This window comes from Cyprinodon tularosa, unplaced genomic scaffold (assembly GCF_016077235.1).
Source record: "Cyprinodon tularosa strain WSP-4 unplaced genomic scaffold, ASM1607723v1 ctg61, whole genome shotgun sequence".
NCBI classification, from domain to species: Eukaryota; Metazoa; Chordata; class Actinopteri; order Cyprinodontiformes; family Cyprinodontidae; genus Cyprinodon; species Cyprinodon tularosa.
In genome coordinates, this window is record NW_024039352.1 from 1,967,017 (window position 1) to 1,993,568 (window position 26,552).

Below are 26,552 nucleotides of genomic sequence, written 5' to 3' on the forward strand. Positions count from 1 at the left end.
TAACCACCATTAGTAAACTTCTTCTTCTTCTTCTTCTTCTCTGGTTGCAGACAATAGGTGTTGCCTCTTGTCTTTCTGACCCCTCTCTTCATATCACCTGAATCAAACAATGTATCGGGTCAGCTGATCTCGCAAATGCAACTGTTTAAATTTTCTAAACTGGAAGACAGGGTAGATGGGACCTGTTCTGTCCTGACTATATGGGATACACCCTAGACTCCTGGAAGGATTGGAGAATGGTGTGTTTTATGATACTGTTAGTGAAGGACATCAAATACGTGTATACATGTTTGGATACATAATACTCAGATTTGTTCTATTTTGGAGGATACCTGATGTATCTACGATTACAGAGGATGTAAATTTTGGCGATGATTAGGCTACCTGCCAATGTTGATGCGCTCAAACGTTGTGAACGAGCAGGACCTTGAGCTGAGCCAAAAGCTCGATGAGATTGAATGAAGCTGGCTGCGGTTGCTGAATTCAAGGGTGAGATGGGAAAGAATCTTGGATGTGCATGCCCATTTCAAGGCGGAAAAGCCCAACAAATTTGGAATATTGGATTCGCCAAGTGGAGCACAGAGACAAGGGCCGTTTCTCAATATGCTTTTCTCGAGCGTTCTCGTGTGCTTGTGACAGGTCATTAGCCTCAGCCCAAGCACTGTTCCATTTGTCGATAATTCCAGACCAAGAATGCACCAATTCCCAGGATGTTGCTCTCGCCCTGCCCTCTTTATCAAGTATAAATCAGAGCAGACTTGTCTGTTCTTGAGAGTAAAAGCTGTCCCAGTCTGCACTGCGGCAGCAGCAGCTTTCAATGGAGTGCTTCATTGAAACTTATAAGTTCTCTTTCAGTTCCTGTTGTTCAATAAAAGTACGTTTAAGGATCATTTCATTTCATATATGGTCTATCTACAGATTTAATGCGTAATAAAAAAAAAGATTTCCGAAGTTGAGAGGACCACGGCAACCAGCGGAACTCCAAAGCAAACAGCAGCCCTCTATTGGCATAGCCATGTGTGAAGGACCGCTGGCTCTGATGGCGATTTTTTTTTTGTTATGTTTTGCAAAATGTTCATTTGATTTATGTTTATTTGACCGTGTTAATTATTATTGCCCCACTAAATTAAAAGAAGTCAGAATTTATTATTATCTAGAGACTATTAATAACAGGAGGTGAAATGCAGCTCTAGACAAGGCTAGCATGTGATGACATCACAAGTACGCTTCTGTTCCAATTGACCCTGATTTATGCTTTGTTTTGAATTGAGAAAAGGCCAAAGACTTCAAGGCAGATGAAAAATTCTGTACAGCTTGCTCTCAAAGCAAAAGTGTATTTCTGATTTCAGCATCCTCCTAATCAAAAGTTCCCTGGATGTTAAAGTGGAAGGGTCCAGAATTTTCGCAGGTCAGTCTGCCGCAGACATCCTCCAGGAGCCCACCTGCCTGTCCACCCTCTAACACACCATCACCAGAGAGAGTCTCAGTTTGTACCTGGACCCAGGACACCATCCTTCCAAGCCCAAACAACCTCAAACCCTGTGAGTTTAGCTTTCTCCACCTTCCCACCTCCTCTGACCAGTTATTCATCATCACTCACTCTATATTTTCCCCAAGTAGAACCCAGGAAGATGCTGCCTGACACAATTTCATGTTCATTGTCAAAAAAAGCCTCTTACTAAATCAAACAAACTGTCTCCGTGGTTGCCCTGATTTAGAGTCGTTCTTCTCTAATCATGTCAGGTTGATGATTTTCTTTATCCAGACCCAGCTGATTTTTATTGGTTACCCCTGCCATAAGGGAACTGCCTCAAAGTGGGGTCCTTAGCAGCCAAAATGACAGCTCTTTGGCACGCATGGTCTCAGTCAATCATTCCCCTGTCCACCTCCCCCTCTGTATGTGAAAAATGGTTTGCACTGAAAGTGTAATCTGAATTACAATGCAAATTGTAGTTGACAATAAAGATAGATTGATTGATTGATTGATTGATTGATTGATTGATTGATTGATAGCAAGGAGAGAGGAGCAACCCCAAAGAGGAGGTTGTCTTTCCGCCACCACTGACCAGTCCAGAGTAAGTTTTATTTTGTGAAAGATTTACATTCAAATGGCAATAAGAGTAGGAATTTAAGTAGTTTAAAATTCTTGCCAGTACAATTTTTTTTAATTAAAGGCTCGTTTTGTTTGCCTATGCCCTACTTGAATTTTATAAGAATACATTGTTCTCAAATATCAACCAATACAACTAATATATCTACACTGACATTGGCCTTGTCAAGTTTTTTATTTCTGGAAATGGACAAAAATACCTGGATTTGAACACTTTGCTGCACGTCCTTCTGAAGATCATGAACGTAGATGAAGGCAACCTGGCAAAAGATACAGCAGTCGGACTCACAGATTACCCGTTGAATACAATGTTCAGTCAATGCAAAGTTATTCTGGGAGGCAGAATAATTTCACAGTTGAGCGTGACTGACCCGTAGAGAGCAATGATTGAAACTCTTCTAAACTCAAAGGACACGTTAAAGAGTAAATTCAGTGTAGGTTTCTTTAATAAAGACATGTCAGGAGCTATAGACTTAATTGTTGTGAATAATGGTCCGAACAGAGGGATGAATCAGAGTGCCTCTTTTACAACTAATTAGAGAGAGCCTTATCTGATGGGCCCACTTGACGTAGATATTTATTTTTTCTATATTTTTCTAAACATATTTAGGAGAATCTCTTTTTGGGAACACTGCCAAAATATATTGTTTTGGGTGGTTAGGTATGGTTCAATACAAAGCTTTCACAGGAAGGAGAGTTCTGTCACAGAGGAGAACAAGTGGAGAAAAAACCTTTACTGTGATTAGTGAAGCTCAATGCTTTCGGCATTTGACTCAGTTTCATAGCAAGCAATGAAAGACTGTCAAATGATTTCAGAGCGATTTAATGAACAAGTTTAACAAACTCCTCCTCCTACAGATGTCCTGAAACTCCTGTCCTGGTTACTAAGACAGTGACTAAGGATTGTAATAAGATGCATTTTTTTCTTGGCAGCATTACTGACGAGAGAGGAGAAAGAACTGAATTGAAACAAAGCGTGGTTGGTTCATCTGCGTCATTACAATAATGGTTAGAAGAGCCACAGGCACCTACTGTACAGCAACCATGCTTCTGTCAGTGTACCCCAGGACAGCTGTGGTTACACTGTAACTTGCTGCAATTAGTGTGTGAATTTGTGTGTACATTCACACACTTTTATCTAAATTTATGTTGCTGAATTCAGTCAGACACTAGATATGGCTGTGACTTAGAGTAATGGAGGCAGCTGGGACATAACCTTTTTCTAAATTGAAATTAAAGAGTAAGTCTGGGTAGCACTGCTGCCTTGCAGCAAGAAGGTTCTGGGTTTGATTCCTGGCCAGGGGTCTTTCTGCAAGGAGTTTGCATGTTCTCCCTGAGCATGCGTTGGTTCTCTCCGGGTACTCGGGCTTCCTCCTACAGTCCAAAAATATGACTGTTAGGTTAATTGGCTTCTCTAAATTATCCTTGGGTGTGAGTGTGTGCGTGAATGGTTGTTTGTCCTGTTTGTCTCTATGTTGCCTTGGTGTACCCCGCCTGTCGCCCATTGACAGCTGAAGATAGGCACCAGCACCCCTTGTGACCCCTTTTGGGAGTAATCGTGTTAGAAAATGGATGGATGGATGTCTTCTTGGTGGGTTTTTTCAGATGTACAACTGCTCGTCTCAGCAAGCCCCGACCTCTCCACACCTTCAGTTCTCTGCTTGCCAAGCTTGCTTCTACAGCTATACCCCTTCAATCCTCCATAGTTTGCCCCTATACAGTAGTAGCCATTTTAAATTTCCCCACTTTCCTTGATGGGCCCTCAGCTGGTCCTCTACAATTCCTGTTTAAAAATCAGTCTTCTACTGAAATATTATTTCTGCCATGATTTGTGGACATTAAGATCCAAGGAGAAGCGTAATCTCCTGGTCAGACCCTTAAATTTATCGAAAGAGGGGATTCAGAGTAAAAAAAATATGCAGGCGCAGGAGAAAGCCAGTGGCTGGAAGTTGGAGGATGTTTTGCTGGGAGTCGCAGAGGAGTAGGCTGCCATTCGGCTAACGTTTGACTGGCTATTTTGAATGGCTGCTACTGCAGCTAGCACCGGCCAGCCACAACCTCTCCCGACTTTAGCTACCCAGTGGGTCTCTACGATGTTCCACTGTCTTCCTCAAATGCAAAAAAAAAATAAAAAATATGTGACAGTGAATTGCTTTCGCTGACCAGGTGAATTTCAAGGCAAATAAATGCAGATGAACCAACTGCCGAAATTTTCCCTAGGTTTCTCTTTCGGTGTGAACACACCATTACATGAATGGCACTCAAGGTGAGCCTCTAGTTGTGTGACCCTCCTACTAAATCAAATGCCTGAAATACTGAGAATGGGATGAGATGCAGCCCACAGGGAGCATGCCACTTGGTTTCCCTAAAAAAAACATCAAGCCAGAGTTGACTGCTTCACAAAAGGAGATCCAGTTATGACACATGCATGAAAGCAACAGAAAAGGTATTCTGTGCACAAATGATGTGTGCCTTTGAATTGCTTACCTGGCCATTTATCTACATGGCCTGTTTTCAATAACTATGAAAAGTTATTGCTGTTTATTATCGAGTAACAACCTGAATTTTGCCAATAAGAACAACATTATTAAATTACAACATGAAAATAAATTACTTGATGTAGGTATAATTTTGTAAACATTATTTGGAAACATAGCTGATGTATTTTCCACTGTGGTGGCAGTGACAGTTAAGAAAAAGCCAATCAGATTCTTTCAGCATTGTTCCCTCCCACTTTTCAATATTATATTAGACTGAAGCATTGAGGATATGCCTCTCTTTTTGTGCAACCTTTTGAGGATTTAAATGAAAATGCTGGTCATGTTTTATTTACTCCTGTTGCTCAGAGGCAGCTGTAAGTACAAAATATGACATTAAACCTCTTTATAAAGTTATTTTGTGCTTCATTAATTTTTTACATGTCAAAAACTTCTTTGCCTTTTTTTTTTTTTTAGATCTAACCAGTGGGTACAGTTTTGTGGTAAAAACTGCTAATGCTAGGGAAAATGTAACAATGAAATGTCCTCGCTCACCATCCACTCAATCCAAAAGTTTGTTTTGGGTAAAATTTTCTTCCGTGAAGTGGCCTGAATTTCTTGGACAAACAATAACCTTGGATTATGACAAGGTCACCAAAACGCGACACCTAACATCAAAACAAGAGGAAGGAACATTTATTCTGCATATTAAAGAAACTCAGCAGAACGACACTGGACTTTACTACTGTATTAAAGTTGAAGCTGATCTAAAGCTGATATTCGTGAATGGAATTTTTCTCAAGATCAATGGTAGATAAACAAATTTATATCGTAAATATATTCAATATTTATATATTATATGCATTTCAATGCACTCTTCGCTTTGCAATAAATGTCAAATCTTTTAATTTTTAGGACCAGAACCAGAGGTCTCTACTGTAACTCAAGAGCAGCTACCTGATTCACTCCGTCCAGGAGAGTCAGTAACATTACAGTGTTCAGTTTTCTTTCACTGTAAGAGGAAAAACTGTCCAACTTATCACAGAGTGCATTGGTTCAAAGCTGGCTCAGATGAGTCTCATCCCAGTCTTATCTATGTTGATGGGAAAAGTGGAAAAGATTGTGATGGGAGTCCTGAGGCACACACATGTGTGTATAGGTTCTCCAAAATGGTCAGCCACTCTGATGCTGGAACATATTACTGCGCTGTGGCCACATATGAAGAAATTGTTTTTGGAAATGGAACTAAACTGAAAATTCAAGGTATGTATCGAAACCTTTTTTGAAAGTTGAGATGAGTTAAAAGTTGATAACCAAATTACAACAAATTAAAAACCTTAAGGGAAAACACAATTTAAAATACAAAGTAGTGTATAAAAAACTTTCTTTGAAGCTTGAGATGGTTAGAAAAATGCTTCAAACATTGAATGAATGCACAAATTTATAAAAGAATATTTAGGCTTTATACTTTTTTCCAGAACTAAGGGATTTTTGGCGGTCCAAAAATACTCTGTCGTTATGCGTCGCCGTGGCTTCATGTCTGGTTGTCATTTTGTGCCTGGTTTACATCATGAAGAAGAAAACTTGTTTTTCCTGCAATGGTAAGTTTCATAGATCAGTTTTAAGGTAGTTTGTAGTAGCAAACTATGGAATTAATATTCTTTATTGGAAAATTTGTTCCATTTTTTAACAGATGCCATCAGAGGACATGGAGCTCAGCATAATGAAGGGGTAAAGTCCAAAAATGTTAACACTATGTTTGCTGCTTAAGTTTAAATTAACATCTGCTTGCCCATTATTTTCCTCTATATATTTCTCAGAAAAGTGAACAGTCTTTGGTCTATTCTGCGCCAAACTTCACCAGGGGCAAAGGTGGAAAAGCAGAAAGAAGAAAAGTAAATGCAACTCATGACGAGACGGTCTACACAAGCGTCATTAAATAAGTCAGAAGGTCGTCGTTGTTTTGTCTGGAAAACGTTTACTGTGATCGGTTTAGAGCCTCATTGTACACCATTTGAATCAGCTATTCTATTATTAAAATCACATGTACACCCGCAGTTTCTAATTCTGATTCTGTAACTGCATTTTTTCCCAGGTTTTATGCAATTTTGATTCTTCCTGTGGCTTTTAAAGTAAAACTTCTGTCATAACGCTGTTTTGCATACCCTAAACATTTGTATTTAAATGGATGTTTTCTAGTCAGATATTTTTCTTAATATACCTTCCTGATGTATTGCTTTGCTGTGGACCGACAACCTGTCCAGGGTGTACACTGCCTTTCACCCTAAACTAATGGAGAGAAGCACCAAACCCCATGGACCCTGATGGATGAGCTGCCAAAAATGGATGGATGTCTTTGGCACAGATTTTGTTCCTGTAGATCATAAGAACTTGCTTGATAATTGTCAAGACTTTCAAGTATTTTGTTTTCAAATGCTTTTTTAACTTGAAATGGAAATTAAATATCTCTGCAGCTGAATGAAGAATCTTTTATAGGGCATTCCAGGTTTTTTAGAGGGTAGATATATATATTGAAATGTACATTTTTTTTTCCCTTTTTTAAGTAGTTTCAAGTTATGCCTGATATATTAGAGATGCCTGCTATTGTTTGCTGTATAACACAATATAGTTGCATTTGACGTTTGTCAGATTGTCAAATTGAGAAAGACCAAAGTTTTTGTTTTATTTGTGAAAAAACTCAATGTATACCAATTTAAAAAAAAAAAATGTTTTTGGAAAAAAGCCATAGAATAATTTTTTTTTTATTATTTTGTCTGAATCATTGTTTGTTTTTAAAATATTTTACAAAAGGTGGTTTAAATTAATAAACTATTTCTCTTGTTCCTTATTGTGCCTGTCTATACGAATAAAACGCAGCTAATACATCACTATTTATTGCTGATTCTTTATGAGAATATGAGAATCACTAAAATAAATGCTTATATACTATTTTAATAATTTCACAAGTTTTTTTCACATGTTTGTGTCTTTTTAAACAGTTAACTCCAGATCCTTTATAAAAAAAGGAAAAACATATCCTGACTTTAAATGAAGCCAACATTCATAAATGCATTAATAAAATAATGATGCTGTTCTGACAAGGTCGTTATTGAGAGGGATTTTTGTATTTATATCATTGAAAGATATAGCTTGAATGCGGCAAGGGTAGAGTGCCTTCTCCGGGTCAAGGGGGGTGTCCTGCCCCAAGCGAAGGAGTTTAAGTATCTTGGGATCTTGTTTACGAATGAGGGAAGAAGGGAGCGGCAGATCGACAGGCGGATTGTGTGATTTTAAACATTTGATCACAATATTCTTTTGAAAAGACTTTAAAGTGCTATGGAAATTAAGGGAACTGCACTAGGATAGCTTAAATGTTTTTCAATAATCAATCTTCTTTAAGCTCTGAGGTTTTGCAGTATCATAGGGATAAATGCTGGGGTAATTCTCTTCAGTATAATGAGCTCTTATATGTGGCTGTGACAAAACCATTTGCAAGTCTATGTTTGGCCATTTCGAGTTATATACAGATCCTCAAAACCGTGGAGTCTAAGCTTTCCAGTAATGTTAAAATCAAAAAGAAATTGAAGATGTGATTACCTGAGAATCGGCACTCTGCAAAGAACATTAAAGTTATAGTGGAGGATTTTCGCAAATTTATGAGAAGACCCGCCCTCTCCACTTAAGAAAGAAAATGCATATGGACAACCCTGTACCCGCTCCGGAGAGGGAACACCTATTAAATGCATGAGGGAGCGTACACGAGCTCATTTCTCCTTGTGCACGCTGTGTTAAAAAGTTGCTGTTTGCATCACTCATACAAGCTTACTTTCCAAAAGATGATTTGACATTTTTCCACTACTGTATGTCAGACTCACGTAAGTGAAAATGGGGACAAGCACATAGGACCGCCTTCTGTAAACATATCAACAGAATGATTGACAATTAGGACGACCACTTATTTTGATGCTCCAACTGGAAAAAAACTTCTTCCACTATACCTTTAACAGGAAAGTGGCTCAGAAGGTTCCACTCTGGATGCCAACTGGGCAGCGTAACAAAAGTTGGTAAAATGAATAACTTCATTATTACTCAAGGTTCCAAAGGGAATTGTCTGCACTGTCAATGGCACTCTCTTTCTATGTAAAATTTTATCTCAATTAAGTGTTTTTTAAACCATTTAAAAATACAAAAAAAAATCCAGGGCTTCTAGGTGACAACAATCGATTACTCAATAGGTGGGATGATAACAGGGTAGGTTTAGGGTTTGTGATCAACTTATCAGTGAATAGGTATTAATTAGGGCCTGGTGTTGTGTTAACTTTATCTGTAATCATCAAGTAGAGCCCTGTGCTCTTCTTCCAAAGGCAGGGTCTTGCATAGTTCTTATCTAAGAACCTAATAAAAGCTCAGTTTAAATGTGCAAAATTTTCACCATCTGATCTAAATCTTAGTCGATCAGAAATTCCAAATATCTGTTTACATGGACCCCATATAAAATCATTTCATCATAACATGTGTATACATGTGTATACATGTCAGTATGTAATAAGATGAAACCTTTTAAGCATGCATTTAAATGTGCTTTAATGACACATTGATGGTGCACAAATGCACAGTAGAGATAATTTTACTCCAATGATCCAAAAGGGTGTGCATATGGATACCAATCGGAATGGCAATTTCCAAAAACTCCTGTCATGGGGCAACCAAAAGAGGACTCAAATGCAAGACTCAACTTAGAAGAGAACAGAGATTATTGCACCAAAAATAAAACAGAGAGTTCAAAAAACAACTGAGCCAGACACAAAATGACAAAAGGAAAAAAAAAGAAACTAATCAGCAGAGTTGCATGGGACACTGTACACTTTGGGAATGAAATTTCTTTCAGATCGTAGAGACTCTTTAAGTGTTTTTGATGTGATTAGGCCTTTAATCCAATTATTTGTTTCTACTGTATGTAAAAATAGCAACTGTCAGTGTTGTGCATAATCATATATTCAATGCCCACCACAGGCTGGCATTATAATAGGGGTGATTTAATCAAATAATATTTGGAGTTTTTCTGTGAACAACTGGAAGTGTTAGGACAACAAATGAAAGCGTGAATCTAGCTCAAATCCTGGTCAAACAGATAACTCTGCACATATATTGTATAAATTCACCACAACTATGGGGTGCCATTTAGTACAGAAACAATTTTTCCACTCTCACATACACCACTATAACCATATACACACACACACATACAGTCACCCTTACGCACACTCACAAAAGTATTTTTCCTCTCACACACCACTAAAACCATAGACACACCATAAGAGACACTGTCCCCTTAAACTCACAAACTAAATATTTCATGCTAATACTAATCTTAATGAGAGATTATAAATGTGTGTCTGTGAACTAACACTAGTCTAAATAGGAGATTATACATATGTGGACATGAACTAATACTTGTCTTTATGAGAAATTATACATGTGTATACTGTATGTGCATGAACTGACACAGGGATGTCAACTCTCCCCCATTGGGTGTGAGACTCACCCATCTCAGTGTCTTCAAACGCTTACACTTCATATCCGCAATTGTTCATGCTAAAAAATTGACTTTAAAACTCAACTCCATTCCATTTATTTATATATAAAAATACCATGCTGAAAAAAATCCTGCCATGTCTACAACACAACTTTATTGCTAACACACAAGGACATGCCAGGTTCAGACCCAATTTTGCACCAACCCACCTATTCACTGTGCTGGCAGCAGCTAAGTTAAAGAGCATGCTCAAGATATTGAAAAATGACCAGGATTTCTGAGCAGCTATTATAAGTTGTCATTTAAATTTTTATCTCATCTTTATCTTATCTCGAGTACGATAATTCACATTGCAAATTAATGAAGATGTGAATTAATATAAATAAAATTTACAACAGCTAACTTAAATTATTAATTTGGAGACCTAGTGTAGGATCACATCAAATTGATATCTCAAGGTTTGTTTTTTCTATCCAGCTGATTTAGTTCCACTTTTATTTCATGTTTTGCGCACAAGTTAAATAATTGCTCAGTCTAGTTGAGTGATCTTGTTGGAATTTAAGACTAATTAAGCAACATAAATATCTAAATTCATAAAGCTTTCAGCTATGCCTCTCATACCTATGGGAGGTCCAAAAAATTATAGAAAAAGAACCATTGCAATTTATTTTTCAAAAGATCAGCCACCCAACAAAAGAGTACCACATAAGACACAGAGAGGATGTGCAGAACAAATCATTTATCCAGGATTGATAGAGGAGGAACAACAGGGATGTTCTCATTTTATTATTCATTTATCCATGTTTTGGTCAGATTATCACAGTCACTAACCCGTGTTTCTGTTAGACATGTGAAATCATATTTTAATGTAAATTCATTCTGGCTTAAATATTTATATAAATGTACTCTTTATCAGATGATATTGTCCCAAAATTTAGAAAACGCCTATTTCTTAAATGTCTTAAAATGTGTGTTATTTTTTTGTTAACTTATGCAGGGCAGTTAATTATACGTCAGCATGAACACCTAAATTCGGCCAATCATATATCAAGGGTCATCTGTCAATCAAACATTTTTGGTCATAGCATCTTGATTCAAATGTCGCAACTAATATATGCAGTGATTGAAAGTAGATTAGACAATTAGAGGTTCCTGTTACAGTTGTATAGTTGGAGAGTGAATTGTTTGCCATTTCTTAATTCAAAGGAACATAAGTATGGACTTGGGTCCTTGCCAAGTGTGTTCTTGAGAAGAACACTGAGAAGTGTTGACTTGTGGAGAACGGGAGCACCCTGAATAAATATGAGTCTATTGGAACAGAAGTGTACTTGTGGCGTCACCACACACTTGGCTAATCTGGAGCTGCTTTTCACCTCCTGTTATTAATAGTCGTAATTAGTTGATAATAACAAACTCTGACTTTTCATTTAGTGGGGAAACAATAATTAACGCAGTCAGATAAACACAAATCAAATGAACATTATGCCAAATAAATCAAAAATAATACCATCATAGCCAGCGGTCTTTCACACATGACTATGCCGAGAGAGGGCTGCTGCAGACAGTCAAGGATTAGGTCCGATACACTTGGAGCTCCACTGGTTGCCACGGTCACGCATTAAATCGGTAAATGGGCCATATAGTGACACTTAAAAGTATAATGTTCACGCTTGAAATGATCTTAAAACGTACTTTTATTGAACAACAGCAACAGAAAAGATAACTTTTAACTTAATACTCTGAGCTCTGTGAGCGCTCCATTGAAAGGAGATGGAAAACACACAAAACTCTTGCTCCTTGCATGTTTCTGCTGTCCATAGCGTTCATTGACAGTGTCATTGCTAAATCACCAATTTAGTGCTACTTGGTCCCGATGTCATTTCCCATTGGGAACCTACTAGCACTAAGTTGCTAACTGGTTAGCAATGATGCTTCCGAGAAACCATTACAAATTGTTTATTTCTATTTTAAAGCAATCTCTGCTAGTAGCCATTGTACAATTTTTCAACAAATCAACATGCTAAGCTGGACTAGTCTGAGCAATTGTTGCATACAAGTGTTAACTGTAATGCTTTAGCTTTAGTTTAAGAACTGTAATCATTTTGTTGAGTAAAAAGAATTTTAATATTTTCCCAAATCCTTGGGTGTTTGTAATAGCAAAGTCCATGTTTTCCTTAAAAACGTCATAAGAAGTTAAGAGTGGGAGTTTTAAACAGTTCATACAAGCGTTGGTCATGGGGTAACATTGGTTTGGAGGACCCTTCTTCACTGCCCTAAGAGAGAAACTCAATGGACGGTGCCAGGTAAAAGTCGATTGGTGGTATCTAATTTGCTCCAGTTGCAAATGCAAGGATGTTTTTGGATGATCCCTCTTCATCCGTAGAAAACATTTATTTTTTGTTAAAGTACTATTTTGCCATTTCCTGTTAAAAGTACAAATTATAACTGTACATACACTTATGTTTAATAAAACGATGAATGTTAAAAAGGGAAATGCTAGAATTATGTGGATTGTTTTTTTAGATAATGTCTATGCCTTTGAAGGGAGTTTTTGAGAATGCTGGCAAGAATTTAGTTTCATACTGTCCTTTGGTGGATTATATCCAAGTTCACTAGATGTGCAATTTTAAATGATACAGAATATTATTTAAGGGGAATCTTCCCTTGAGTACACTAGGCCTGGGTTTTTTTCTTTATCACCTCTTTCAACTCTGACCCATTGTCATGTCTGCACTTTGGTCATGTTGTTTAAAAGTATTTCTGTTTTCACACCCCACTTCACCTGTTTATTTTCACAGATTGTATCTCACTGCAATGCACTATAATAAGAACTCAGAATGCACACAAAAAAAGACATATAGTCTTATGTATAGTCTTATGTTCCCAAAAGCCAAAAAAGAAAGGTAACAGAAGCTAAAGACAAAACAAACCATTTGTAAGTTTACACTCATGTATTGACATAAAAATAAGCTATCAGTTTTACAAAGTGATACAGAACAAATGCATGATAAAGTTTTATTATTCCACACCTCAAGCTATGTCTACAACTTGAATGTAGACATAGCCTGATGTGTGGCTATGTCAACTTGGTAGTTTGCCCCAGTTCTCAATTATCTCCGGCCTTTCGTGGATGAGCTGAAGAATATTCCGGTGCCTTCCCAACTGTCTGCCCAGTATATGTAAAAGACCTGCCTTGGATGAAGCTGTGGCTGCACATATGTTCTGCTTCAGTCAAGGGAATGTCTGAAGCCAGTGTATGGACCTCATGTGTCAGAAAATTCCCTCAGTATTCACAGTAGCACACAGGAGAGTATCAAAATACGAACACTTTTCCTAAGGAATCCCCAACACCACCTCATGAACGACCTTTAGACAAAGTGTCTGCATTACCTACAGAACGGACAAAAAAACTATGTGGGAATGAGAGTAGCACATAAGGTTTGTCATTTAATTTTTATTAGAAGAAATCATTTCTTCTGAGAACAAGAGTTGAAAACTGTTTGTAAAAAAACAAAGTTTCTTTCATTTCTAAATGTTATGTGTACAATTTCTTCAGTAGGATGAATTTCAAATTTAGAATTGTTCCCACAGCCCTATGATTGTCCGTTATATTTTGGTAATAGATTCAATCTTTAACCTCTGTCATGTAATGAAAGTGTGAGGAGAGTCATTCCTGTTTTCGTTTTGGTTTGTTTTTAAATAGGAAATGAAAATAACAATGGCTGTCCTGATTTTTTGTGGCATTTTTATGTTGAAGTTCTTTACAGGTGGTGTAGAATCTGTAGCAGAATGGTTCTACGCATCGATACATCAGGTGTCTTCGGAAAGTTACACGGTTCTGAGAATGAAAACACAAGTAGACTTCAAAGCAATGAAAACCTCACCCTTAGCCAAAGTCAGAATCAGAGGAATACCATGTGGTTCAGATAATCCAACACCTGACTTTAAAGGTCAGTAATATTGCATTGTACTGATTGGGATTTAATATAAAATCGTTATAATTTAAATGGTCTGTTGTCCTTTTTTTTTTCTTTAGAGCATCCAACAACCAAGGTTGAATCTTAAAAATAAAATAAGGAGGAGTAACAAATTCAGGATACAGAAACATTATTACCAAGGCTGAAGGCGTTTTTATTTCTACAAAAAAAAATGTCAATGGCTTAATTCTGTAATTCTGTATTCTGTTCAGTCACTGAGATACAGTACTAGAAATTTAATACTTTAAAAAGTACAATACTCTGACAATACAGAGCAATAGGCTATTGAAGAAAACATTATCTGGATGGATAAAATAAAGCTAAATTATCACCACACAGAAGTGGCATGCCTGTAAAACATGCCTCTTATTGTTTATATCACACAATTTATTTAATCCAAAAACAATTAATAAAAAAAGGGAAACAAAAAAAAAATGGTTAAAGTCACCTACTGTATCTTTTTTCTTTAGTTTTTCAAAGGACTTTGGGCTACATCACTTAACCTACTTCAAACTGACATATTAGGTAAATCTATTTCAGACAAATCTTCTCATAAAAAAGGCTTTGTTGTTATCACAGCGATTTTATTAAGACATATAAGACTTGTGTAGATTACTTAGAAATTTTATAACATGATACGATTTTTGACATTTTTGCTTAATACATTTAATGCTAGTGTAGCAGGAAACTCACAAAGATGGTGTATTTTGAAACAGCCAATAAGGTGACAGGATCTAAAAAAAAACCTCCTCCTACTTAAATATGAACAACTGCAATCTCAGAAGACAGTCTCAGAATGGTTCTCTTTTGGGTCACTCTTCTTCTTCATCAAGGATGTGAGTTAAAGCCTCAGCAATTTAAATTTTGTAATTTAAGTATATAACTGATGCTTGCTGAACATTTTGTTTAACATTTTGTTTTCCTTTGGCTCTATAATGTGGGGTGTTTTTCCTTGTCTTACACCAATTTTATACCAGTTTCTCCTTTGTTTGTCTAATACAGATGCTTTGGTTCCAGTGATGACAGTTTATCTTGGTGAAGCAGCAAACTTTACATGTGATTTGCCGGGTAATCATGATAGTAGTGGTGAACATTTCTGGTACAAGCAAACAACAGGAGATACTCTGGAAGTAATTGTGAAGTTTGTGAATTATGCAAACCCACAGTATGGAACACATTATTCTGATTCAAGAATAAAAAGTGTAATTACTGACAAAATGAGCATCCTCACTATTTTAGACACAGCTATAGAAGATGAAGGAATGTATCATTGCGTTTTCACCGACTGGCAAACAAACATTTGGCATGGGACCTATCTATTAATAAAAGGTAATGTCTTTATCATTTCTAGGTATTTTTCTTTTTTCAGAATTCACATTTTACTGGGATTTGCACATATGGTATTTTTTATGCATTATAATATCTAAGTTTGGACTATGTATGTGCTTTTCTTCAAAACTAAGTTAAACAGAGAAAATAATTAGGCTTTTGAGTGAAAAGATATGATGCGTATGTATATATATATATATATATATTCTTCTTTTTCCGCAAATCACATGCCAATAAGATTTTCTCAATGATACAAATAAACTCTCTAGTGGATGTCTCATAAGCATATTTAATGTGAGAATGTAGTCTTAGGGAATTTGTGAAATAATCTAAAAAGGCATAAAAATCTGCATTTGGTTCATTTTAGTGTGAGTAACAAAAAAAAAACATTGACTTCTTTTACCAGTCAAAAAAATCTAATTTTGAAATTGGTATTGTTGCCGTTAAATTTGGGGTTTAAAGAGCTTGTGAAACTGTAGCATCTTAAGGCAAAACACAGAGATTGAAAAGGCACAAATGACCAGTTTATAGAGTAAGTAAATGTTGACAATAAGTAAATGACTGCTGAACAGATACAACTCTAGATTCTTATGTTGTTGGGTTTTTTTTTGAAACACTGGTCAGTAAGGAAGTAAAGACGTGCTTCAGGTGCGCTTATATTGCCTATTTTACAGTCCTAGGTAGGGCAAATAAGTTCAGATTTTTTACTTTTTTTAATCTCATTGTGTTTTTTCATTTGCAAGTAAACTCTTTCACACCATTATTTGTTTTGACTAGTTTTATTTTTTTTGGCAAGCCACTTCAAATAACATGAGAGTTGTGATGGTGTCAGTGAGCAACATTTTCATCGGTACAATGTTTACAAAAGTAATTTGTTAAACAACTAATTTACGGACATCTAATGATTAGAGAGATCATCAGAAGTATACAAAAAAAACACATATTCTAAAATATCTTAAACTGTCATCTGTGTTAAGATTGGGACACAATATAGATTTTTTTTTGTTTTTTTATTTTTTAATGTTAACACACATATTTGAAAACCTTTTACAAATGTTATTGGGGTAAGGTTGAATTCAATAAATGTTTTCCTACCTTACTTTACCTTTTGTGAAATTCTTAAAATTCCTACATTTTAAATATGTCTGAGACTCCCTTACAATTTAAAAAACTGAATTTTTCAATGCATCATCTAAGAGTTTTGTTTGATATCCGACAGGAAACACTGCAGGGACATCAAACTACAAAGTATTTCAGAAGCTGATGGAACCAGATTCTCTTCATCCACAGGATTATGTGACTCTACAGTGTTCAGTCCTCTCAGACTTTGAGAGCAAGACATGTTCAGAAGAATTTAGTGTTTTCTGGTTCAGATCAGATAAGTCTCCACCAGATATCATCTACACTGAGGGATACAGAACCAACACATGTCAGAAAAAAATCGACCATCGAACTAGATGTGTATATAACTTCTCTAAGGACATCAGATCCTCCGATGTTGGAACCTATTACTGTGCTGTGGCCACATGTGGAGAGATACTATTTGGAGTTGCAACCAAGCCAGAAGTTGGTAAGATTTTATATGTAGGTTTTGAAAATGTCTTTTTTTCAAACATACTCTTGCACTTAAAATGATTTTTGGTCAATTGTGTTCTTACTTTACAGTGACAGACCCAGTATCACCTTTACTTCTTATTGCTGTATCCTGTTTGATTATTTCTTTGATTGCAAATATTGTTTTGATCCGTCTCAAAACTCCAACAGCAGCATGTAAACAATTTAAAGGTAAGAGTTTGTCACTGATTTTAGGGGCTGTAGAAAATTATCACTTTAATTATTCAGAAGTTAATAATTTAATCTGCACATAGAGAGATCACGATAACCCTTGAAATATTAATTTGTCTTAGATGCATGAGAACAGTGCTGAGCAAACTTTCATTAATGTGTAAGAAATTAGCTGTATTTTTAGGTTGTTTTTTTGTCAATTTGGTTAAGAAAAACCAGCTTTGTCCACCCAAAAACGATTTATTGTTTGGCATAATTCCATTCTTAAAGTTGTTGAATTGCACAGCAGTAAAAGAAACAATATACATATACATTTTCTATCTCTATGTATGTATGTGTTTAAGAGAAGTGCTATGCATAAGTGTTTATTTGAGAGAGTATTTAGTATTTATGTTCCAAGTCCATTTCTATGCATTCAAGGCAGACTATTTGTTTCTGGCTGTCATCATTGTACACAGATACATTGCATTTCCCTCAGCAACTGGGTGACCTTATTGTCTTTATAACTCAGGCTAAATTAGCATCACGTTTCTCCTTGGTTGACCCTGTTTCTGTCTTTCCTGTGGTTGAGTTGGGGCTGCTGTTACCCCATATTTTCCCATTGCTTCTGCGATCAGGTTCGCAGCTGGAGGAAGCTTTCTGTTCTAATTTTGTGAAGAACTCTTTTGAGAGCACAGCGAGGAAGAGCCATCATGCAGTGTTGACACTGTACCATTCAGAAATTCAGGGAGCTGAGATTTGAAAAATGGTGGCAACCCTGAAGATATTACACCACAGCCCTATGATTGTCAATAGTGTTTGCACATCTTTTGGTCTTGTTGCAACATTGGATGATTTCATTTTATTTCTTGCTCCTGTATTTGATGTACAGTGTGCTCAGGAATAGAACAGCCATTTTTTTCTTGAAGCAGGTGACGATTTTAAAGAATGCTATTAAGCCCAACAGTTCCTGTGAACCTCTCTGCATTGAGAAGCCTTGATCACAGGAGGGATATTTGCCTTGTTTTGTGTCAGGTCTAAGCACCTAAAACATCATACATACATAGAAAGAAAGAAGGCACAGAGACAATTAATTTAGTTTTACTGGCGAGGAGAGTAGGAAGAGACTGCAGAGTTTACAAATCTCCAACCCACTCTGCCGGTCTTCAGCTTTCTCCTTGCTATTTATCGAAGTGAGGGGATGTCCCTAATTACACAAACTGAGGTTTAACTAAGGGAAAGGGAAACAAAATGATCTTACTTTAAACCTCAGCACATATGTTAAAACAAAATATGGGGTTGTTTCACAATTGAATTGTTCCAAGAACACATGCTTAAAAGAAACATATGATAGAGGATGTCAAGGCCTCTTTTACAACCCAACATGTGATAGAGAATGTTCAGGCCTCTTTCACAACCTGTCCGTTGCATGACCTTTATCTGGAAAGATCTTAAGCAAGAGTTAATAAATGATGAATCACACATTATACATCATAATAGTTCATTAGCACACAACCCATGAAACACAAACAAAGTAAGAGTACAAATAAAATATTTAGAACATTTTGCCATAAAGTCAAGTAAAAGTTTTCTTTCATCCCCTGGTTGTCTAACGTGTGCAAATGGATTATATGTATAAAAAAAACCAACAGTAACTTTAGTCCTATCGAAATCCTCAAAATGAAATTAATAAATACTTCCATAATAATCCATAACGCATACATATGTTATGTGACAATATCATATGGTTAGGGTTATCCAGGACTGATATTATTAAGGCATTTTTAAATTTAATTTCAGCTATTATTAACATAATTTTAAAGAATTGAGCATTTATTTTTTAGTGACACTTTACATTAATTACTCTGTCTGCCAGGGTTGTAACTGTAACCCAACTGGCTGATCCCAAACAGCTACTAGTCTTCCTTCCACTGTCTGGCAACCTGCTTGTTTGGCTAGCAACAACATGGACTTGAATAGACAGAAGGTCATCAATAGATGTATTTATTTCAGACCACTCTATTTCAGGTTGCTATGATTTTACTTTTAAATGATAAGAGTGATTGCTGCTCTTGTCTGCTGAATATATTTAATTTTGATTAAAATGGTATGTCTACAGTAGTTGTTTCAGTTTAGGCTCTGCAGTTTTATGGTACTGTACCCTTTTTCTGTTTTTCTCTAGAGTAACAGCAAAATCTTTCCACCACAATTTGTCATTTGTGAAAGTTTAAGGGCCATGCTATAATTTGCTTTCAATCTGTACAGTTGGAACCAGTCCACTTAAAAAGTTGCAGTAAAATATTGTAATATCACTCTTCAATTATCGCATATAAAAAGCATGACTTTAAAATAGTTGAAATGTTAAATTAAATCACTTTAAAAAGGGTGTATATTCCTTGATGGCTGGGCGTTTCTGCTATAAAGCACAGCCAACTTGAAGTAAAAAAAAATACACAACATCAAATTTTTCCAAACTTTTTTGATAATGTAGTTGCTTTTTCAAACCAGTTTTTGTTTTTAAGATTTGCATGCCTTAATTTTTGTTGTCATCCACATCACTAACACCTCCTCTCTCTCACTGAAAAACCCCCCAAAACAATTAGCTATGATAAATGTATTTTAATTCTTTCTTTATCTTATATACTTTGATGCAAAGTATCAGGTTTCATAAATTGCAACCATTATTATGAAACCTGAACATTTTGCTTGTATCTAGTCATTTCACAGTTTTATTGACAAATTGAATTTCTACGTATTTTTAAAGAATTTGTGTATTTTATGATGATTTATTAGTTTTTTATCAGTTTCAAAAGCAAAAAAAAAATAATACTCAGATGGAGTCAGAGTGAACACACATTGTTCTTTTTTCTTCTTCTTTCACAATTAGAGATAGAAGGGACATCTTTAGAAGAAAAATCAAGGAACTTCAGTGAGCAAGGTGATCAGACTGTAAGTAAAGCTGTAAATTCTAGTGAACTTTTGGCAGGTACCACAATAATTTCTGTCAGCTTCCTTTTTTAACTTGCATTTTATTTACTTTACAGAATGATGACGAGCAGAACCTGAACTATGCAGCATTACACTTCTCTGCTGGTAAAGGTAGAAGAGGAAAGAAAATGAATGGGGCTGAGGACTGTGTTTATTCACATATTAAACTGTAAAATCTGCATACCTGATATACATGTGTGACATGTTTTATAGATCTACACTGAAAATAACGGTGAATTCATTCATTACTTTCTACTTGTATAATTCAGTCTAAAAGACCAGCTTTTGTTATGTTACCTGCGTAAAATAAAGTTGTAACAGCAATATTACCAATAAACTAGCAACTGCTGATTCAACATAAACCTGATATTTGGCGTTTGTACAATTTCTTAAATAGTCATTTTGTTTTAAAAAATGGTTTCCTCTTTTGTCTGTGATGGACTGTTGACATGTCCAGGGTGTAACCTGCCTATCGCCTGTAGACAGCTGGAGATAGGCACCAGCGACCCTCGCAACCCCGGAAAGGATCAAGCGTGACAGAAAATGGACGGATGGATATCTTCTTTTGTGTTCATACTATTTTAATGCTCTAGATCAGTTGCAGCAACAAAAAGAGTGGACATGACATAAAATCAAGTTTTGAAACCATTTATCTAAAGAAAAGAAAATAAATGTGTTAGAAACTCCAATCCAGATAGGAACTCGGTTTGAAGCAGGAGCCAGATCTAAAGGGAACTGCATCTGAAACAAAGGCTCTCTGGACAAAAATCTGCTACACCTCCAAATGTCACACAAGCCACTCTTTCACTTTAATCCACTATTGTATAAGATACCGGCAAACAACAAAGCTACAGTAGTAGCCCATTGGTGGTCCTTTTTGCCCTTCTTATGGTACTTCTGGTTGCAACTACACATTCCTATGCAGCAGAGGTGCATCAAAGCTTCTTCAGGCAAGGCAGCAAAATAGACGACAACACTGTCAGAACAGAAGGTTTGCTACATGTAATATGAATGTTACGTCCTGGCTAAGAGGATCTAAAGTTACACATTTAACAGAAATACATCTACAGTACATTAAAATGACAGCCACATAAGAACAGGATATCAAGTAATACAATTCCAGATAACAGAGGCTGTCTCAAATTTTCTAATGATTTTTTCCTGTAGAGAATGATGCACCACGCGACTACTCTCCCTCAAGCCTTAATTCATTACAATATTAATGAATTATATTTAATTTCTTTGGTGAAATTAAAGAAATGAAATAAAGAAATCTGATATTAGATGCTTTTTTTATTTTATTTTGAGGATTCGAACAAACAACAACCAAATGGAACGCGCACAACTTGCCCCTTATTTGGGCAACAGAGTACAATAAAATGCAGCCTACATTTTTAAAAATAAAAAAAGATGTCTTTTTAAAAGGTAAAGTATATAATATGTAATTAACACAGTTCAAGTTTGATGTCTTTGCAAATGCAAAGCAAGTCAGTGCAAGAGTGAAACAAAGTAGGATCCTCTTCTTTTTTGACATGCAACCAATGCAGCTTTGGTAGGACCTGAGCAACAAAACACAATAATATCCCTAAGTGTCATTCCAAATATAAACATTGAAATTAAGACATCACTTTAAAGAAACATCCACCTAATTACTAAAAATGTGCCTTTGACAGGATTGTGTTTCTACCCGTTTAATGTGACTTCTGTTTTCGGACATCACTGGTCTGCTGCTTAACATCAGGCATGTAAGATGTAACTTTAATCTTGATGCTGGACTGCAAGCTCTCATGTGTGAGGCGGGTGCAATATTTTGATTTGATGTGGTTCATGTTTGAGAACATCTGCTCGTACAGGTACTTTGATCCAAAGATGGATAATACTCCAAATGCATATTTCTTCATGTTCCTATAACTGTCAGGGAGAGCATTCCATGTGTCATAGACAAGTGTCTGTCAAGTTTCTGGCGAGTGACGTCTTCAAGCTCAGCTGTCAGACATTTGAATTTGGACACCCATAAATGTTTGTCTGATATATCAGCCATTTCCAATTCACGGTCAGCTTGATTTACTGCTGGAAATGTGCTCAACAAGGAGGGGTCAATCTCCAGGGGTGTGACAGGGAAAGACAGTGTCATTTTTTTCCTTTCAGAACGATAGCCTCGTTGTAACTCAAGAGCAGCTACCTGATTCACTCCGTCCAGGAGAGTCAGTAACATTACAGTGTTCAGTTTTCTTTCACTGTAAGAGGAAAAAGTGTCCAACTTATCACAGAGTGCATTGGTTCAAAGCTGGCTCAGATGAGTCTCATCCCAGTCTAATATATGTTGATGGGAAAAGTGGAAAAGATTGTGGTGGGAGTCCTGAGGCACACACATGTGTGTTTAGGTTCTCCAAAATGGTCAGCCACTCTGATGCTGGAACATATTACTGCGCTGTGGCCACATTTGAAGAAATTGTTTTTGGAAATGGAACTAAACTGAAAATTCAAGGTATGTATCGAAACCTTTTTTGAAAGTTGAGATGAGTTAAAAGTTGATAACTAAATTACAACAAATTAAAAACCTTAAGGGAAAACACAATTTAAAATACAAAGTAGTGTATACAAAACTTTCTTTGAAGCTTGAGATGGTTAGAAAAATGTTTCAAACATTGAATGAATGCACAAATTTATAAAAGAATATTTAGGCTTTATACTTTTTTCCAGAACTAAGGGATTTTTGGCGGTCCAAAACTACTCTGTCGTTATGCGTTGCCGTGGCTTCATGTCTGGTTGTCATTTTGTGCCTGGTTTACATCATGAAGAAGAAAACTTGTTTTTCCTGCAATGGTAAGTTTCATAGATCAGTTTTAAGGTAGTTTGTAGTAGCATAATATGGAATTAATATTCTTTATGGGAAAATTTGTTCCATTTTTTAACAGATGCCATCAGAGGACATGGAGCTCAGCATAATGAAGGGGTAAAGTCCAAAGATGTTAACACTGTGTTTGCTGCTTAAGTTTAAATTAACATCTGCTTGCCCATTATTTTCCTCTATATATTCCTCAGAAAAATGAACAGTATTTGGTCTATTCTGCGCCAAACTTCACCAGGGGCAAAGGTGGAAAGAAGAAAAGTAAATGCAACTCATGACGAGACGGTCTACACAAGCGTCATTAAATAAGTCAGAAGGTCGTCTTTGTTTTGTCTACACTCGTAGACACGTTTAGTGTATCAGTTTAGAGCCTCATTTTACACCATTTGAATCAGCTATTCTATTATTAAAATTGCATGTACAGCCACAGTTTCTAATTCTGATTCTGTAACTGCATTTTTTTCCCAGGTTTTATGCAATTTTGATTCTTCCTGTGGCTTTTAAATTAAAACTTCTGTCATGATTTAGCAGTTAGTAGCATACCACAAAATGTAACACTGTTTTGCATACCCTAAACATTTGTATTCAAATGGATGTTTTGTAGTCAGATATTTTCCTTAATATACCTTCCTGATGAATTGCCTTGCTGTGGACCAACAACCTGTCTAGGGTGTAGAACATAACTTTTCGTACAATTTCATACGAACTGATAATGAGAATATGTTGAATGGAGAGAAGCACCTAACCCCATGGACCCTGACGGATGAGCTGCCAAAAATGGATGGATGTCTTTGGCACAGATTTTGTTCCTGTAGATCATAAGAACTTGCTTGATAATTGTTAAGACATTTTAAAAAAAATCTTTCAAGTATTTTGTTTTCAAATGCTTTTTTTAACTTGAAATCGAAATTAAATATCTCTGCAGCTGAATGAAGAATCTTTTATAGGGCATTCCAGGTTTTTAGAGGGTAGATATATACGGTATATTGAAATGTAAAACATTTTTTCACTATTTTAAGTAGTTTCAAGTTATCTTCCAAGAGTAGGAATGAGGAATTTTTAAATAAATACATTTCGAACAAGGAAAGGTGTTCTAACACATTAAACATTATTTTTATAGCAATAATACTCCTACAAAATATTAAAAATGTATGTTTGCCTGATATATTAGAGATGCCTGCTATTGTTTGCTGTATAACACAATATAGTTGCATTTGACATTTGTCAGATGGTCAAATTGAGAAAGACAGAAGTTTTTGTTTCATTTGAGAAAAAAAATCTATATATACCAAATGTTTTAAAAAAATTTGTTTCTGGAAAAACTCAAAGAAATGTTTTTTAGATTATTTTGTCTGAATCGTTGTTCGTTTTTTAAATATTATACAAAAGGTTGTTTAAATTTGTAAACTATTTTTCTTGTACCTTATTGTGCCTGTCTATACGAATAAAACTCAGCTAATAGATCAGTATTCATTGCTGATTCTTTATGAGAACATGAGAATCACTAAAATAAATGCTTATATACTATTTCAATAATTTTATAAGTTCCATAAGTCTTTGTGTCTTTTTAAACAATTAACTCTAGATCCTTTATCAAAGATAGGAAAAACATATCCTGACTTTAAATGAAACCAACATTCAATTCAATTTCAATTGAGTTTATTTATATAGCGCCAATTCACAACACATGTCATCTCAAGGCACTTTACAGAGACAGTTCATCCAGATCATACAGTTATATTGGTTCAAAGTTTTCTATCTTAGGAAAACTAGTTGACTGTATTGACTCATTGACTGGAAGGCACATGAATGATTCATAAATGCATTAATAAAAGACTGATTGTGTTCTGACAAGGTTATTCTTGTGAGGGATTTTTGTATTTATGTCACTGAAAGATATAGCTTGAATGTGGTTAAAAATGTGCATTCCGACGCATTCTAACTTTCATACATTGTTCCTTGTGCTGATAAAATGCATTGATTGTGAAGAAACAATTTTTTTTCCTTAACCCTGTCCCATCTGACTACTCTTTAGTAACCTTCTTACTTTATTTAGGAAAGTTCCTGCCAAAAGAAGGTTTGACTTTGGCAGATCATTGACAGATCATGCAGTAATACATTTTAAAGTATGTTCCCTTTCTTACTGTAGCTGCCCTGTATCATAGAACAATTCTGCAGAGGGTATCCATTCATTTTATTCCCCTTCACAACCTGGTGATTTTATTTATAGGGTTTCTCTCTCTCTTTGCACTGGTTTAGACAACATAGCCCCTTTGAAATAAGGATTGCAGGGAGCTGGCTCCATTGTTTAACTGTGAGCTTCATCCTTTTAAGTATTTGGCTGGGATACTGGAGAGAAAACCGCACTCTATGTCTACTGCTCTATAAGACAACCATGCAGAAAAGAAGAGCATTATATTTCCCTTTATAAATAGAGAATAAAAATAATACTAATCATACTAATATTTATTTTTTATTACATTTCTCAAACTCCCCCAGAGCCACAGCTCTGTTAAAACCTGTCATTCCCCAAGCTCTTAATGGTCATGAGTTAATGGAAATTATGTAAAAATAAGATTGCTTCAATAAAAAACAAGCTAATTTGCTCCTCTCTAAATATGATCGGTCCATCTCTGAACCAATAGGCATGAGCATGAAGATTGTTTGGATACAGTTGAGCCTTCAGAGTTATTATTATTATTGTCTTTATCTAAGCTTGCAAATTGCATGTTAGTTCCAAGTACAACTAAGTTATTCAAGGAAATTTTCCCTTTGATTTCCATCCATTTTGAGTAATCCATCCCTTATAAAGGGATAGAGCAGTTGTCTTCCATGTTTTTCAGGCCAAGGACCCCCAAACTAATGTCGAGATGGAGCGGGGACCCCCCTGATTATATATATTGTATGAAATTGTGTTATATCAAACTGGTCCTATAGTCACTCTATTACATATGGAGTAATGTAATGAAAGTAATTTCCCCCTGGGATTATTAAAGTATTTCTGATTCTGATTCCTCGTTGATGGGACAGGTGTTGTGAATGAAATAGTGCCCAGTTTGAAGAGCTCCTGTGTGTCGCTGAATGTGTACAATGTTTTGAATACATGTTAATGTGTATTTAAAGACATTCCGATCAGTGGAAAAAAAATAACAGGGGGGAATATAAAAAAAAGAGTGATCAACCAAAACTTCCGCCACCCCCATGCAGTAAATTCTGTGGACCCCCTAGGGGTCATGGACCCCCTGTTGAAGACCTTCGGGATAGAGTGTGTACTGCAGGCTTTTAAGGTGGCTTTAATCAAACATTAACTAAGAAACCTTCTCCTTATTAAAAATAGGGCTTGGAGTGGAGCATCTGCACACATCTGCACACGGGTTGCGTGATTTAAAACATTTAATTTAATTTAAAACATTTGATCACAATATTCTTTTGAAAAGACTTGAAAGTGCTATGGAAATTAAGGGAACTGCACTAGGATAGCTTAAATGTTAATTTTTCAATAATCAATCTTCTTGGTTTT

General features: G+C 35.9%; 2 protein-coding genes across 3 annotated transcripts; both read left to right on the forward strand.

The window, feature by feature from the left end:
• Positions 1-4,898: 4,898 nt before the first annotated feature.
• Positions 4,899-23,402, forward strand: LOC119798078. Of its 2 annotated transcripts, XM_038307417.1 has the most exons (7): positions 4,899-4,964; positions 5,065-5,397; positions 5,503-5,850; positions 6,066-6,188; positions 6,281-6,318; positions 6,408-6,538; positions 23,350-23,402. In XM_038307417.1, exons 1-6 carry the CDS (start codon positions 4,916-4,918, stop codon positions 6,528-6,530), a joined length of 1,014 nt encoding a protein of 337 aa, XP_038163345.1. In that variant the 5' UTR covers positions 4,899-4,915; the 3' UTR covers positions 6,531-6,538; positions 23,350-23,402. The 2 variants fall into 2 exon arrangements, with proteins under 2 accessions (XP_038163345.1, XP_038163344.1); XM_038307416.1 differs by lacking the exon at positions 23,350-23,402 and having other exon boundaries at positions 6,408-7,289.
• On the forward strand, positions 14,923-20,533 carry LOC119798080. Its single transcript, XM_038307418.1, has 6 exons — positions 14,923-14,936; positions 15,103-15,429; positions 16,649-16,999; positions 17,095-17,214; positions 20,081-20,142; positions 20,238-20,533. The coding sequence occupies exons 2-6, from the start codon at positions 15,120-15,122 to the stop codon at positions 20,352-20,354; spliced, it is 960 nt and encodes a 319-aa protein (XP_038163346.1). The 5' UTR covers positions 14,923-14,936; positions 15,103-15,119; the 3' UTR covers positions 20,355-20,533.
• Positions 23,403-26,552: the final 3,150 nt, after the last annotated feature.

What these genes read in the sequence shown, in the direction of transcription:
- LOC119798080 (XM_038307418.1), top strand. Translation starts at nt 15,120, where the DNA reads ATGACAGTTTATCTTGGTGAAGCAGCAAACTTTACATGTGATTTGCCG. An exon ending in GACCTATCTATTAATAAAAG is followed by an intron (nt 15,430 to 16,648) that starts GTAATGTCTTTA and finishes GATATCCGACAG; the next exon opens with GAAACACTGCAGGGACATCA. An exon ending in AGCATGTAAACAATTTAAAG is followed by an intron (nt 17,215 to 20,080) that starts GTAAGAGTTTGT and finishes TTTCACAATTAG; the next exon opens with AGATAGAAGGGACATCTTTA.
- LOC119798078 (XM_038307417.1), top strand. Translation starts at nt 4,916, where the DNA reads ATGAAAATGCTGGTCATGTTTTATTTACTCCTGTTGCTCAGAGGCAGC. An exon ending in AACTAAACTGAAAATTCAAG is followed by an intron (nt 5,851 to 6,065) that starts GTATGTATCGAA and finishes ACTTTTTTCCAG; the next exon opens with AACTAAGGGATTTTTGGCGG. An exon ending in GAGCTCAGCATAATGAAGGG is followed by an intron (nt 6,319 to 6,407) that starts GTAAAGTCCAAA and finishes TATATTTCTCAG; the next exon opens with AAAAGTGAACAGTCTTTGGT.